Source organism: Zonotrichia albicollis, chromosome 1 (assembly GCF_047830755.1).
Source record: "Zonotrichia albicollis isolate bZonAlb1 chromosome 1, bZonAlb1.hap1, whole genome shotgun sequence".
NCBI lineage: Eukaryota > Metazoa > Chordata > Aves > Passeriformes > Passerellidae > Zonotrichia > Zonotrichia albicollis.
Genome location: NC_133819.1, coordinates 50,321,587 through 50,337,808, shown reverse-complemented (window position 1 = coordinate 50,337,808; position 16,222 = coordinate 50,321,587). Strand labels below are relative to the sequence as shown.

General features: G+C 38.9%; 1 protein-coding gene across 1 annotated transcript in view; it reads left to right on the top strand.

Moving 5' to 3' along the window:
* The window catches only part of CNTNAP2 (contactin associated protein 2), a 1,022,680-nt gene that overhangs the window by 924,790 nt on the left and 81,668 nt on the right, over positions 1-16,222 (top strand). Inside the window, exons 17-18 of the mRNA XM_005485915.4 lie at positions 10,909-11,127; positions 13,957-14,193. Of these exons, the coding sequence (XP_005485972.2) occupies positions 10,909-11,127; positions 13,957-14,193 (456 nt within the window). The remainder of the gene's footprint in view (positions 1-10,908; positions 11,128-13,956; positions 14,194-16,222) is intronic.

The following is a 16,222-nucleotide window of genomic DNA, read 5'->3' as shown; positions in this document are numbered from 1 at the left end:
ATATTGCTGCTGTATTTTTTTAAAGCATTAGTAACTCTCATGAGATGAATCAACAGACCTTCAATGAGTCACCGTTGCTGTTCCTTCCTTCTTTCCAGGCAGCTAAGTAGTTATTGGAAGAGAACTGGCTGGATGGGAGGTAACATCTATCTGAAATTGTATTTATTGCCTTAGAATTAAAGCAAGTGGGTTTTTTTCAAGTCCTGCTCTAACCATCTAACATTTGGCTTTAAACAAATCATTTCACATCTCTCTTCATTGGGTCTTTGTTTATGCAGGACTGATTTTTTTTTTTGTTTGTTTGTTCTTACTGCCCATACCTGAAAATTGCTGTATCAACTAAAATACAGCCATAAAAGTATGGAAGTTGTTTCCAAGTGCTCATCTACAAGACAACTGCAGTGCAATTAGCATAACTGAAGTAATTAATAAATAATGATAATAAATAATTTTCTTCTTAGGTCATATTTGGCCTTTGCATGGTCTTTTATGAGAAAACTTGGTACTTCCATTAACTCAATTATTTTTGTCCCCCAAAGCAATCTAATGTACTGTGTTAGAGGTAGTTTTTATTTTACTTAGGAAGTAGGTATTTATTTTTGAGTGGTTCATTGGCTGTCAAGATTATTTCAAAGTGAGATAAAATTACTTAGTTATTATCAAAATCAAATCCCTCCTTATCTTTGTCCTTACACAGATATTTGCTCATGATGAAAAAGGTGTTGTACTGAGTTCTGATGTCTCTTCATTTTGAGCTCCAGTATATCTATGCCTTTCCAAAATATTGCAAGTTGTGTAAGTGCTTGTCTGCCAGTAGAAAGGGAACTGCTGTCTCTCTGCAAGGTGAGAGAAGCAGCCAGGATTTTTTTTTTAATTTTATTTTTTTACTACCTTGCACCTGGAGAGTTTTTGGCTATTTTCAGGTAGCCTGTGTGCAGTGCAGTACAGTACTTCTGAGTAAACTGGTATATATTGTATATTTAAGATTAAAATCACAGGTGAAGATAATGAGGCTCAGCATGGATAAACAGGCAAAGGTTATTACAGTAGAGAGAGTCTATTCCAACATTGGCAATGAAAGAAAAAAACACAGCTAGTTATTCAGTCAGACAGACAAATATATGAAAATATTTTTGATCAGTCATAAAATTAAATTATGGAAGAATTATTTTAACATATTTGATACCCATTAATTCAAAGATGCTTTGTTCCTGCAAACTGAAACTAGAATTTAGACTTATTGCCTGTCCAGTTGTTGAAATTACTGGTCCATCTATAAATGTTACTAGACAGAAGATATTAAAGTATTGTGAAGGAAGATGGACAATAATGCATTAAAGTTCACCCCTTTTAAATATATAGCAAAGCAATATGTTTGTGCACAGTCTTGCCTTACGATCTGACACCATAGTCATATGCATAAGAAAACAGCAGCTCTTGCTGAATCAGGTCAGCATCTCTCAGTAGATCTGATTCCCTGTCCATTCTCAAGGAAATGTCACTACAAGTTTACAGCTGCCAGATGTAGATACTGCACACAGCAGACACTGAATCAAGTGCCTTCAGGCTGCGGACCAAATGGTGGAGAAAATGAGGATCAAAAATATGAGCATAGACACTTTAGGGGGTGTTTTTTCCTGCATTTAACAAAGCGTTTTCCTTTATTTTTTATTCTGATATGATGGTTTTTGTGGTATGCAGGACACTTGGAAAATTTCAAGATAAAAACAAACTGAAAAGGTCATAAGAAACTTCAGACATTCTGAAGAGTGATGTATTCCTAATGAAATTGCACAGAAATTGAATAAATTCTGCTCACCATAAATGTTCACCAAATCTTTAGTCTTTGGGAAAAAAAACACTCTTGGATATCCTATTTGTATCTTTTCTAATATTATGTTATAATTTCTTCCAAAACTTTGATGATTAAAGCCATTCAGCTACATATTTTCATTCCTTTACCTTCCATTTATAAGTTAATTTCCCTTCTCCTTTCTTTACATGTTTATAGACTTCCTGTGACTGAAGGTAAAATGTGTTTTAAAATATTTCCTCCAGCAAGAATTTTACTGAGAGAAATCAGTAATACTGTTACAGAATGTCAGAAATCACTAATATTTAAAACTAACTTTACAGATACATCATCAAAATGCTGATGCCAATAGCTGTACTTCTTACTGTACATCCTTTTTTGCAGGGAAGTAGTATTTTACTCATACATATGGTAATCTCTCTTCCCACACATCTCAAGTCCCTGAACATCAGGGCAGGGACTGGGAGGAAAAGGTTTCTCTCATTGCAACTCAACTCAGCTTCAAGATTCCCCAAGGAACGTGAACAAACGTAGAGTCCTGGAATTGACAAGATGCATCCCATGGCCCTGAGAGAATTTGCTGCTGTAGTTGCCAAGCTGTGCTCTGTGATATTTGAAATATCATGACACTCAGGCAAAGTCTCCAGTGACTGGGAAAAGGTAAAAAAGAGAATCCTGGGAACTCCTGGTCAGCCTTAACTCTCTGCCTGGCAAGAGCATAGAACAGATCCTCCTGGAAGCTGTGTCAAGGCATATGCCTGACAGGGAGGTGATTACAGACAGCCTGCATGGCAGTCGCCAAGAGAAAATTGTGCCTGACTAACATTAGCCAGTTCTCTCAGGACTCTGGGAGAGCATCTCATAAGGTTCCATAGACTTATGCAAATTTGGGTTTCCCAGATGGTCATGAACCTGATCTCTACTTACAGTGAGAATTCTTTGCTCCCCCAGTCCCCATCCTGCTGTCAATCCACTGGGGAGGCATGGGAAGAAAGGTTGTCATTGAAGACTTGAAGGCAAAAGAGTTGAGTACCTCAGCCTTCTCCTCATCCATGTTACCAGTGTTCCACCACTGTTAATTATTGAGGGGGGATGCACCTTCTTTGACCTTCCTTTTCTGGTTAACAGACCTGTGGAAGCCCTTTCTGTTATTCCTTGCATCCCTTGCCAGGTTCAGCTTCCTTTGGCCTTCCTCAACTGTATTTCATCTCTGTACTCTTCCCCTGTTTCCTGTCTTTGTTTCCACTGCCTGTGCATTTGCTTCTTTCCCTTTAATTTGACCAGCACTTCCCTAGTCAGCCATGCCTATCTCTTGTTTTCCTTGTCTGATTTCTTGCTCCTGGGGATTGCAAGCTCCCATGCTCTACAGAAGACTTCCTTAAAAATCTGCCAGCTCTGCTCTGCTCCCCTGTCCCTGAGGGCAGTCTCCCTGGGAACCCTATTAAATATCTCCTTGTGGAGCTGGAAGTTTGCTTTCCTAAAGTTTGCCTGACTTTACTCCTTACCTGGTCCGTATATCTCCGGACTGCAAAATCCGCCTGTGCATGATCCTGATGCCTTGAGAGGCTACCTAGAACAGAGGCTGGACAGTGTTAAAGGAATAAAGTAGGTATTTATTAAAAGGCCTTTGAAGGATACACCCTGGGCTGTACAAAAGCCTGGCCGTGGCTCCACCCAAGATGGATGCTGGTCACAAGTTTTCACACTTTTATAAGTTTTGGTCCATTTACATGTTGGGGCTAATTGTTCAATTACAGCTTCAGGGTAAGAAGTCCCATCCTCCAAGACTGCTCTCCTCAGTTCAACCTTGTTTATACTTTTTGGGCCCAAAGCTGCAGTGCTGTCCTTGGTCCTCAGGCTGGAAAAGGATTGTTTTGTCTAACTAAACTGTGAAGAGAACTTGCTAACATGCTATATAAAGTTCAGAGCTATATACTCATGCCGTACAGAATCTGGAAAATATGAAAGCTACAACTTAAAGAATCAATCCCTTCAGCTCAAGCTGTGTCCAATCTTGATGTCCCAAATTAACTCGTTACATTGGTGACCCTCAAACACAGATGGATTGTTCATTCCCTACAGAATATCAGCTTGTTCTAAAGGTTCAAAGAGACAATGAGCCTCACTTGTATTGTATCTTGTGTGTAGATTTACACATGAGCAGTGGATCTTATATAATATTAAATCAAAGCAATAGCTTTACTCATCCTTTTTCCCTTCTCGGCCCTTATGGAAATGACTGCGTAAGAATCAAAAGAATCTAAAGTTCCATGACTTTTCTTTATTTTACCTGTAACCCACAGGCAAATACAGAGTGTGTCTAGTCTGTACAATGAACCCCTGTGTTAGAGAGATGCCTGAGCTCTTTTTGAGAAAGATATAGCATGCCCACACAAATCAGCACTCAGCTATGCTGGGATTGATCCTCGGTGCGGTGTAGTCTCTCATTAGAACTAATTACTGTTGGCACAGCATCATGCTGATGCAGCTGTGCAGCTTCCAGAGCTGGTTCATTTGGCACTTAGCTCAGGGATCACTGAAGTCTTGGGCACGGATGCATGTTGTCATTTGGTCAAATGAATGAAGGTTCTGCTCATTAGTTCAAATGGACTTTTCATTTGGGAATTAGATAAATGATGAAGCCATCCAGATGCTTAGTCCCATTATTGTAAATACAGTTATGAGTTTTGACAACTACCTGATTATTAACAGACAGCCAAGCAATGCAGTAATTCCTGTATTGCAGTCAAGCAACTTGGATCAACGATTTTTCTCTGTTATGTTGCTTTGGTAGCTTTAATATTAAGTCGTGTCATTTGAGAAGTGGCCTCCTTAAAGCAGGTCCTGTGCTCCAATATGGCACTTCAGGGTAGCATCTGTTGCCCTTTCCACCTATTTCTGGCAGCCAGGAACAACCTACCAATGTTGTTTCCATGCCAGCATTGGCATGGCCTCTCTCAGTCCTGCACAAATGAGGGCACTGGGGAAGGAAATTTAGAGATGACATTGTGAAACTATCTTTAAACACAAAGATCTGAGTATAAGTGGGAAGGGTGGACAGGATAGTTACTTTCAAATCCTAGATTGCCTACTTTTCTATTCAGAGTCTTCTGACTGTTAAAGGCAGTGGGAAGGATTCCAATAAGTACATGTATCAGACATGATTTGACCATTTGATAATCTTGACCATTTGATAGATTTCATATAAAGATGTATAGACCACTAGCTCTAGAAATATCTATCATGTCTCTCTTTTTATTAAGTTTTCTTTCATTTTCAATCATTTCACTGAATTCTGTCTACAGGTTCAGACAGTGAGCCCTTTGTTGGAGGTGCATTTACAAACAAACTGTCCAAGAAGTTTGGCAGATGTTACCCTTACAAAGCTACAATATTTTCAAGCTGTTGTTTCCTCAGAACAAATATCTCTCTGGCAGATTCAGTTTACAGTTTATAGCTTATTGATGTAAGCTATTTTACAGCCAAGTGAGTGAACTCTGATTCTAGATGTAACATGGCATTTATTTTCCAAGAATAGGATTTCAAAAGGATTCTAAAGATGTTAGAAACTCATCCCTTTGATGTAAGTCAACTAAAACATCAGTCAGTTCCATTTGAAGGGTATAAAAATACATCAGGGAATGTAAGAGAAACAAAGTACGAGGGAGGACGTGTTTCAAAGAAAGCATAATGGGGAAGAAGGAGAGAAATAGAGAGATGGGCGTACATTAGACAGGTGGTTGAGAGAAGAGTTAATCCCTCTGCCTTTTTTTTCCCAGTTTATGTGTCTTGAGAACATCCACCTACTGCTTAGCATCTAGTGAGTACCCACCCATCCATTAACATCTCTTTCTTTGCTGGCAGCCTCATTATAACTAGAGATCCTAGCCTGAAATTCATCAACAAAGATCAAAGTAGAAAACAGGGGAGAAAAAAGATACTTGAAACACAAGGAGTTTCCAGGAAAATGGGAGATCTAGCTAGTCTTGAATGCCAGAAATATCTATCAGCTCAAGTAACTTGACCTTGTGCATAGCAAAGGACACAGAAATGTGTGCTGCTTCCCCTGCTGCTGACCCTCAGAACTTGTGTTTAACTAAAGCATACCTACTAGAAAGTCTTGAAAGGAAGGACCCAAGAAGCATGGACTCCCTACAGACTGCGCAGTCATAAAATCATGGAATCACAGAATCATGGAATCACGGATCAAAGCATGCCAGGTTAGAAGGGTCCTCAAGGATCATGTGGTCCAAACTTCTTTAAAAGAAGCACAGTCCAGTCAAAATGTCCTAGCACCCTGTCCAGCTGAATCTTAGAAGTGTCCAGTGTAGAGGAACCTACCACTTCCCTGGAAACATTATGGCAGTAGCTGATTGTTCTCATTGTGAAAAATTTCCCTCTTGTGTGTCCCCAGGAGTAACCTGTACCCATTACTCTTCATCTTTTCCATGTGACTTCCTACCAAAAGGATATCTCCTTCTTTTTTGTAGCCACCCCTTAAATACCAAAACAATTATGAAAAGGTCTCCCCCAAGCCTTCTTTCTAAAAGCTAAACACAGTTTTCTCAGGCTTTCCTCCAACAGGCTTTCAAGTATTTTGATCATCTTTGTGGACCTTCTTATATTTGTATTTGTTGAGCTTCACAGGTCCTTATCAGTCCACTCTTCCAGCCCCATCCAGGTCTTCCTGCACAGTGGTTCAGTTGTACCCCTTCTTTTTTATGGGCAAATGCCTCATGGATTAAAGATGAGGAGATGGTGAGACCTAAATAGAGCTAAAAGCAACACAGAACAAAGAGTGAGAAGGGCATTTTGTTTGCCAAAGTTGCTTTTCTGTGTTCTGAACAGATGGCTGACAACATCCTGAGACCTTAGAAAATTGAATCGATGAGAGAAACGTGTTCAGATTTAATTATATGTAATTGCACAAGGCACAGAAAGGGTAAAACTAAGCCACAAATCTCAGTGTACAGAGTGAATTTATGTGGTAGCAGTACATAAAAAATTCACTCTTGTTCAAATTTATGAAATTTTCATCACAAAACCCTATTCTGACTGAATAAATTACAACCCACATTAACTTTTTTTTTTTAATAATTAGGCAATTTCATACATTTGTTCAAAGTCTGATTATTATTCTCATTTCTTAGAAAAACTGGCTTTAGTTTTACGGTATTTAGTAGACTAGAAAATAAAAATATTATTAGGAAAATTCACTTCATTACCTAAAAAGTGACCAGTATAAACCTCTGGTCATTTTTTTGCAGCTCATTTCCTACATATTTTTGGAAAAAAAATCCTATGCTGAATCAGTCATTCTGAATAAATACTCACATATGCACAGGTATGTTAGATATTTTTTCAATCCTCCTATTCGAATGTTTGACAAAATAATACCACTGTCACATCAATCAAAGAGGCACTTGAGTAAAAGAGATTATATCACCAAGGATTGTATGTGTAGACAGAGACTGAAAAGTACAACATACTGAGAGGAAAAAAGCTAAACAATTGCCAGTTTTTTTTATATATGTTATACTGAACTTCTGAACAAATTGGATGTTGTACTGTCTCTGGCTGAAGTGGAGTTAGTATTCTCCCTAGCAGCCCATATGGTGGTGTGTTTTGAATTTGTGCCCAGAATATCTTTGATACCACACCAGTGTTTTGCCTATTGCTAGTAGTGCTTGCACAGCGCCAAAGCTTTCTCTCTATCCCAGTCAGGAGACTGAGGGTAGCAGAGGCATTGGAAAGGGACACAGCCAGGACAGTTGATCATTGTCCAAGAGGACAACACATTGCTCAGCAGAAAAGTTGGCAAAGAGGAAAAAGAAGGAGTGGGGGCAGCTCAGTGTGTTCAAACCAGACCTTGAACTCTTCATTCCCCCAGCCTTGAGAGTCAGGATCTCAAGAGATGCTGGAAGAGAAATTGCCAGTAAAAACGGAGACAAAAAGAACATTGAGTACCTCAGCCTTCTGCCTGTCAGTTGTCACCAGACTACCTGTCTCATTTTTTGGGGGTGTGAAATTTCTTTTGTCTTCATTTTCAGACTAATGTGCCTGTGGTCAGATATTCATCCATTTCTGTTAAGACCCGTCATCTTACTTAGAGATGTCCCTGGTTGGAAAGTACTTATTCCATAGACTGAAAATGGAACTAAGAATGAAGAGTCAGAACCAGTAACATAACTTGTGTGTGAGACATCCCATTTGCAGACTCTGCCCATCTCTGAAGCTCTTTTCATTGCCATATTTCACGGCTTTTTTCAGTCCATCAGTCTAGAAAATACATTTTGTCACCTTTGGTATGGGAATTGTGGTTTTAGGTAGGTTGAGAAAGGATCAGGAAGTCCATAGATGTGATATTATCTTCTCTAACTTTCAGCATCTCAGCAGATACATGCACTGAAAATGGGCTATGATGAGAAGATTTTGCTGGAAAGCTATTCTTTCCCTAACTATAAGATTAAATATAAAAATATAATATAAAAATATAATATAAATTTATACAATTGGTACTAATTTCAAAGGGACCAGTTTTCTCAGAAAACTACAAATTTAATTACATATCTTTTAGTCTGTGATACAAATTTTAGTTTAAAGCCATGCATAAAGTTAGATTATGCAGGCACAGAGCTTCTACTTGAAATATCTATATTTGCCAATTTTCTTCACTTTCCCTTTTAAAATAAGAAAAACTTTCTTTTAAAGACTTAGGGATACTTCTATCCACAATACCAAAGGTTTGCAAACAAGCATTCTTGTGGCAGTTTTCAAAAATTCTGAATAGACAATAGTCAAAGTACACAGTAGCAATATTGACAATGTCATCAGCTGCCTCAGAATAAGAGAAAAAGTCTGCTAATAGGTCTTTATTTTACAGTCCTGTGGACAGACAGCTTTTGGGAAACTATTCAAGCCTGACAATGAAGAGATCTGAGGCAGTTCTTCAAAGCAAAATTAAAGGAGAATTATATACACACTCTTGATAATAGATTTGAACACACCATACAATTTAAGTACTGGAGAGGTTTTACTCTAATTCCTACTTTGCCTGGGTTTATTGGCAGAACCACTGAAGTTACAAAACATAATAACATTAAAACTAAATGTCTTTATTTCTGTAACAGCAAGCTCTGGCTTGTACAGATTTTGTGCCTTGTAAAGAGCAAAAGGACAAACAGACTAAATCCATGGCTTATAAAAGGCAGTTTATTCAACAAATTAAATTCAGCAGAGAACAGAAAGAACAAGAGCTTTTCAATTTTTTTCTTTTAGAAGTAGCCAATTTGAAAAAAAATCAATTATGTAATAAATTTGTGTTGAAAGCACATTTTCTGTAAAAACTTTATTCCTATCCATTCAATTTTTTAAAAATGTTGTCAAGTCAATCTGATATAACCCTGTGAAAATCTATTAGGTGATGTACAAAAATATTTTTCACTATTTATCAGCATTGTTAGTGATAATGAACATGGAGTGGTGCTTTTACCCCAATTTATTGGCCTTGCTGAATAAGAGTTTTACAATAGTGCATTATCAATTCAACCTAAGCAGAAACCACAGCTGGAACACTTAGACCCTAATTGGGCACCCAAAATCTTTGAAGGGAATTAAAAGGGAGTTCTGGCTTTTTTATTTTATGTGTAGGAAAACCAAATTAAATTGAACCCTTGGTTGTCTTTACTTCTGTCTGGTATCCTCATTTGTGAATGCTGTAATTGATAATCCATTCTCTTTTAACCCTTTCATCTGATCTTTTGCCACCAGAATAGAATTTGCAGCCTAAAGATATATAAACTAAGTCTCAGTAAGAAAGTCATAATTATACTACTGTATTAAAATATTTTATGTATTATTAATCACACTCATCAGTCAATAATAGTTATCGACAATATATTTGCCAAGGATGACCTGAAGGAATGACTAGTAGGGCTTAATGGAAATTTATAAAATTTCTAAACATGGTTTTAATCATGCACTATAAACAGAGCACTGTAGGGCTTACTAAAGATCCATTTCTGTTGGAACCCAGGGCATTCCTCTGACTGCCCTGGAGGACTCAGGACCCTGGCAGGGGGCTCAGAGACCTTGGCATGGAGTCAAAGAAACCTGCGCCTTTGATCTTAGCCCTTGTGAAAAACTATCAACTTTGTATGAAGATGTACAAGTCACAAGAGTTTGAGTAGAATGGTAGTGAATTTATCACAGGGTGGAAAAGTAGAATTTTGGGGTTTTTAGAATGGGGGTTTAGAAGACAAGATGGAGGGATTTGGGTGTGCCTTGTCCTTCCTCTTTCTTCTTCTTGTCCTCAATCTTCTGCTGTGATGGTGGCACTTTTGGATTGGTTTAGAGTAGAAACTGACTGTCTAACATAGGTGATAGGTATTGGAAAATTATTGTAAATAAAGTACACATAGTTTTTAGTATTAAAAACTAACTCCACCTCAGGGGCGTGCAGTGTGCCATGAAACGACCTGCTGAACAGACCTCAGCAGGTCGGAGAAAGAATGTTATAGATTACAGAGAATAAACAACCTTGAGAACGAGAGCCGAGGAATTCTGACTCCTTCTTCAAATGAGGAGCTGGGAAAAAGAGACTTTCTAATACCTTAGGGTCATCTCAACACCAGAGATCTCGTCACATTTCTTTTCAGCCATAAAATGTCACATGGGTCTTACAGCATTATTATTTCATTGCAAGAATTAATTTCCCCTCAAAAAAAAAAAAAAAAAATTTAGACTTCTCCACATTTTTTTTATCAAAATGCTTATTCCTTAGAAAATTTTTTAAAAAGTATAGACTGGAAGGCTGCAGAATGCAAAGATTAATGCAATTGGTTGAGGGTCTGCTGATGAAGTCAAGAAGTTTGACTCCTTCTAAAAGTCAAACTCCTACTCAAGTTATAAGGAACTGAATGTGACTATAAATTCAGAAAGATGAATAGATTATGAAAAGATGACTTAGCAGTGCACATTTCTATTTTATATGACTTTTTACTCTTTGAAAAGCATAAATGAATGTGTTTACAAACATTGCAAACAGATTGTGAACACCACTGCAAACACCTTGTGAACACTGCTTGCTATTTCAGCTGCTACCGAGGTCTCCTTCTCGTTCGACGTGGGAAACGGGCCAGTGGAAATCGTGGTGAGATCTCCCAACCCGCTCAACGATGACCAATGGCACCGGGTCAATGCCGAGAGGAACGTCAAGCAGGCCAGCCTGCAGGTGGACCAGCTTCCCCTGGAGGTCCGGAAAGCTCCAACAGAGGGACACACGCGGCTGGAATTGTACAGCCAGCTCTATGTTGGTAAGGCACAGAGGGGGCAGTTGGGCTTTGCTCTCATGGTGCTGAACATTCTTTGCCTCGTATCTTGCCAGCAGCAGTTAGTGAACGTGGGAAGCTGTGCATCTTGAGTGTTTGCAGGACAGCAAAAGGGGAAAAATAAAGAAAAATAAAATAAAAAAAGGACAAATGTGTCCATAATTACAGAAATACAAACATCAATTAAGAGAAAAATATTGTGCATTAGGAACTTGTCCTTTTTGTCTCTCTCCACCTGCATCTCCTGGTCTAAAATGCCTCCAGCAGACTGCAGTGCCAAACTCCTTTTTTGCTGAGAGTCTCTTCCCAAACACACAAACACTTTTTCACCACAGAAGTGAAAATTTCTGCAGGGTTTTTGCCAGGACCGCATGTGCCTGCAGTGCCCATCCTAGCCTCCGCAGCACTTCCAGCCTCTTTAGATTTGATCATTGGCCATACTTTTGCATTCACAGCTCTCACTGCAGTCTTCTCCCTTTAATCCCATGGGCTATTTATTCATTTGATGTATGAAAGCACCACACAGTGTTACACAAATGCATTCCCTGGAACCAAGTTAGTCCAGCTGCTTTCTGGAGCTACTGGTTTCCACTGCATTTGGGACAGGCTATTCCAGCAGCATTTGTATTTCTCCAACTGTGAGCCGCAGGGCTGCGAAGTGCTGACATGCCAAGTGCCATTAGCTGGAACCAGAACTGCATGAAATGTTGAGCAAAGAAGCACTTTCATACCTCTCTAGATATCTGTCACAAGAGAAGAAGTGAAAAGAGAAAAAATTATCTTTTTTCTCCATGTTAGTCAGCATTCAACAACTCAAATGAACTAAAAATTATGTTTAAAGCCTTCATTGCCATAGTAATCAGCCCAGTGTCACTGCAAACTGTGTATAATGTGTCACCAGATGTGCAGGTGTTATTTACAAGCTCAGATTTTCCTTTGCTGCTGTGATCCTAGAAATGGCAGTTTCAAAATAAGCTGAAAAATAAAGTTTGTTTAAAAGAGGAACACTTAACCTTTAAAAAATACCAAGCCTTTTTCTGTAAACAGGAAGAGATGGAATTTTTTTTTCTAACCTGAGTTCTTTGAGAATTGTTGATAATGATGATTTTATTTGTTAGTTTTGAATTGACTGTAACACAGCAATGTTTTGAAATATATAGTACCTTTATTGCCAAAAAAACAAATGTCATCATCTGCACCAGAGAACAGCTTTAAACAGTACCTGGAGTCAGACCTAGAATGGACTTGAGTTGGAGTGCCCAAAATGGATACCTGAAGGGGCCCTGCAGGGTAATGATGAACAAGAATTGTTTTGGTGCCTTCTTTTCTATTTTCTGTAGAATAAATATCTATTCTTTGGGTAAGCAAGAAAGACTGAGGGGTGATGACTTTGTGTCCTAGGGGTAGGACAGTCACTGAGAGGGCAAAGAAGGTTTTTCATCACTGCAGTATATATGAGTGCATGCAATGGTGATCACAGGGGTCTTAGGATGAGGGAAGAGATGAGGATCTGACTCCATGTTTCAGAAGGCTTGATTTATTATTTTATGATATATTAAAACTATACTAAAAGAATAGAAGAAAGGATTTCATCAGAAGGCTAGCTAAGAATAGTAAAAGAAGGAATCATAACAAAAGCTTGTGTCTCAGACAGAGTCCAAGCCAGCTGACTGTGATTGGCCATTAATTAGAAACAACCACATGAGACCAATCACAGATCCACCTGTTGCATTCCACAGCAGCAGATAATCATTGTTTTCATTTTGTTCCTGAGGCCTCTCAGCTTCTCAGAAGAAAAAATCCTAAAGGAAGGATTTTTCATAAAATATCATGGCTGCAAGTGTACATAGAATGGAATCACACCAGAACACCCTCTGCCATGTGCACTCAGCAGAGACCAAGCCTTGCCTGCTCCTAGTCCAAATCATCCAGTTACTGGTACTTGGTTTGAAGCAGCTCTTTCTGGTTTGTATTTAGTTCTCTTCCCCACTCAGGTGAATATCAGCCTCTGTGGTGATGAGCGTTCAGATCTCCTCAGGGACTCTCTGGCACCTGCAGCACTGCAGTAATCAAAGAGAGGAGGGATGAGCAGAAAAGATGCCAGCACTCATAGTTATTTACTCACATTTTTTAGTTTGGGTTTTTTAGATTGTTGTTTCTAATCCAGCCTCAGATAAGACTTACCTAGCTGAAATCACATGTTTTGAGGGAGTGTTTACTTGGCGTGAAAAAGGACAGTTCTTATTAACTACTAAAAAAACCAACTCAACCCAGATTGTCAAATGTAGTTTTTCAATGTTCCATCCTCCAGTCTATGCTCTGAAAAGTAAATAGTGTACATGATGTTTCTTGGAAATCAATGTGAATATTTCCTATTTTAACTGGGACTGGAAATCTGACTCCCTTTGTCTTTGCCCATTGTGGCTTTGAAAAATCTAACACTCCATAGCATATTACAGCATTATTACAAGCTCCCATCATTACTAATCATTAAGAGAGAAAGGCTACACCTTAGCAGTTGAGCCAAGCTCATTTCTTCCACTCTTATCTCTAAAAACATTGAAGCTGAAATGGAAGGAAATCTTCCAGGGCTAGAATCCCAAATGTCTAATTAGTATAAAGCAAGCATTGATAAAAAACTACTATTTACGCTTGCTAATGGTATGATATCAAAGGGCCAGGTTCCACTAACTTATTGTCATTAGTACAAGGCAATTATAAAGAAGTTAGCTTAGGCTTAGCAGGATATTTCATGTGAAGCAACAGGAATTAAACACATCCAGTGTTGTCTCACAGTCCAACGTTGCCTCTCAGGTGCTGCAGGAGGCCAGCGAGGCTTCCTGGGCTGCATTCGCTCCCTGAGGATGAACGGGGTGACGCTGGACCTGGAGGAGAGAGCCAAGGTCACGCCCGGGGTGAAGCCTGGCTGCTCTGGCCACTGCACCAGCTACGGCATGTACTGTGCCAACGGGGGCAAGTGCGTGGAGAAATACAATGGCTACTCCTGTGACTGCTCCACAACGGCCTACGACGGGCCATTCTGCATAAAAGGTAAATACTGGGCCATTCTGCATAAAACATAAATGCTTCCTGCAGGAGGCAGAGTTAGGGGGGAGCTAATTGCCTGAGGGGGGAAAAAAACCAGGAAGCAATTGATGCTTCAGCTTCATTAAATAAACAAGTAAATCCTGTTTAGTACTTCCTGCTAACAATTCAAACTATACACCCATGTGTATGTTTAAATGTGGTTATTTAAAACCACGCCTCTTATGAGGACTGCATGTTTAAATCAAATAGCACAACAACAAAATGCATCAGGAACGCCTGTAGTAGTAGCAGGTCTGGCAGAGGGTATTCCTTAGTCTTGAACTGCAGAACCATAAATTCCAACTAGCACAATATCATGGTAAATTCTTTAAAAGAAAACCATGGATTTAAACAAAAGCTACCTAGTCATTCAGACATGTAGGTATGACATTTGGGTTGAATATCTCATATATTGGGAGGCCAGCATTTGGCTTAAAAATTTTATCCATCTGTAAGTAGATCAAGTCTTTTAGGACCTCAAACTGGGTTAGGGATTGGACCTGCTGGGATAAGGGAAGGCACAGAGCTCCCACATTTATGTCAGTCCTTTGGAAATGTTTAAAATATGTTCTGGAATTTCAAAAGCAGTGATTATAAGAGAACAATGTACTGTGGATGCACAGTTCTGCATGAGAAAGAAAGTCAAGGAGCAAGGAAAAGCGGGATCCAACAACAAAAATTGAGAAGAAAAGTACTAATTTTTTTTTCTTGTTTGACTGTCTAATCCACTGCTTTCCCTAATAATTTTAAAAGCTTTCTCAAAGTCTCAGATAAAAATGTGAAAAAAAAAAAAGTGTGCTCTTCTCATCAGTATCCCTGATGTTAAAGAAACCTGTAGCTTCATAAATTGCTCCTCTTCTTTTACATTCCTCTCTGAACCAGGAATCCTGCAGGCAGTCTAGGTCACCAGCCACCTGAGTCCCCTCATGAAGCTAATTTGGCAGTAGGGGACAGCACCTGGCCTTTGATGTTCTGGTTTTCAACTCTTTCTCAGGGATTTTTTCCAATTCAAAATCTGAGAATTATTTTGCAAATATCCTTACCCTGCTCTCTTTTAACCACACTTATAGGAAGCATAAAGTTTATAGAAGAAATAGGCAGTCTTTTTACCTGGTGCTGTGTTGTGGACTGCATTTCCTCCCCACACACTTCAGCCACTTTCATTTATATCTATCTGTGTTCACTTTTATTTCATTTTGTCACAGCAAATCTTTGTCCATTGCTGATGTTGCTAACATACTGGACCATCCTCTTCTAAAAGCCAAGGGATTGTTTTCATATCACCATATTCACATCAGCAGATATGGATAAGTCTCTGGCATTATTATTTTTTAAATTCCAATAAATATGATGTATTTGTAGTGCAGCAGAAGGGAAGCAGCTGTTTCTCTAGGTAATGGCTTCCACTGTGCTTGCATGCAGGAATTTCATCAGCTTTCACCATGCTGTGCTTCTTCAAAAGCAAATTATAAACCATGTCCATTCAGTTCAGGACTGTTCATACAGCAGCTCCTGAGAATGTGAATACAGTAATTTCAGTTAATTTAGCAAATGATTTGTCATGAATAATGGTAATGCATATTTAGTATTTCTGTTCACTAATGCAGTCATATAGTAGGGGAAACCTGTTCAGGCTGGAATTAGGTCAACCTCTCACAACCTCTGTGTGTGTCAACACAAAAAAAAAAAGGGGGGGGGAAGAAAAGATAATTAAAGATAATTACTGCCATGCCATATTCACAGAATTCACTTCATAGCTTTTTCTATATTGCCAGAACTCATCACATGGACTTTTATTTATGAGGAGTTTGTTCCTGTTATGGATAGGAAAGCCCCAACCTTCCACCAAAACTAGCTCTAAGCTAAAGCATTTATTTTTTCCTGGATGTGGAGCTAACAGAATAAAAACATACCATTAATATAATTATAATTGGGAACAATTGAGCACCTAGCACAGGGAAACCCTGGTTTTGGCTGGCCGGTAAGCACTTCC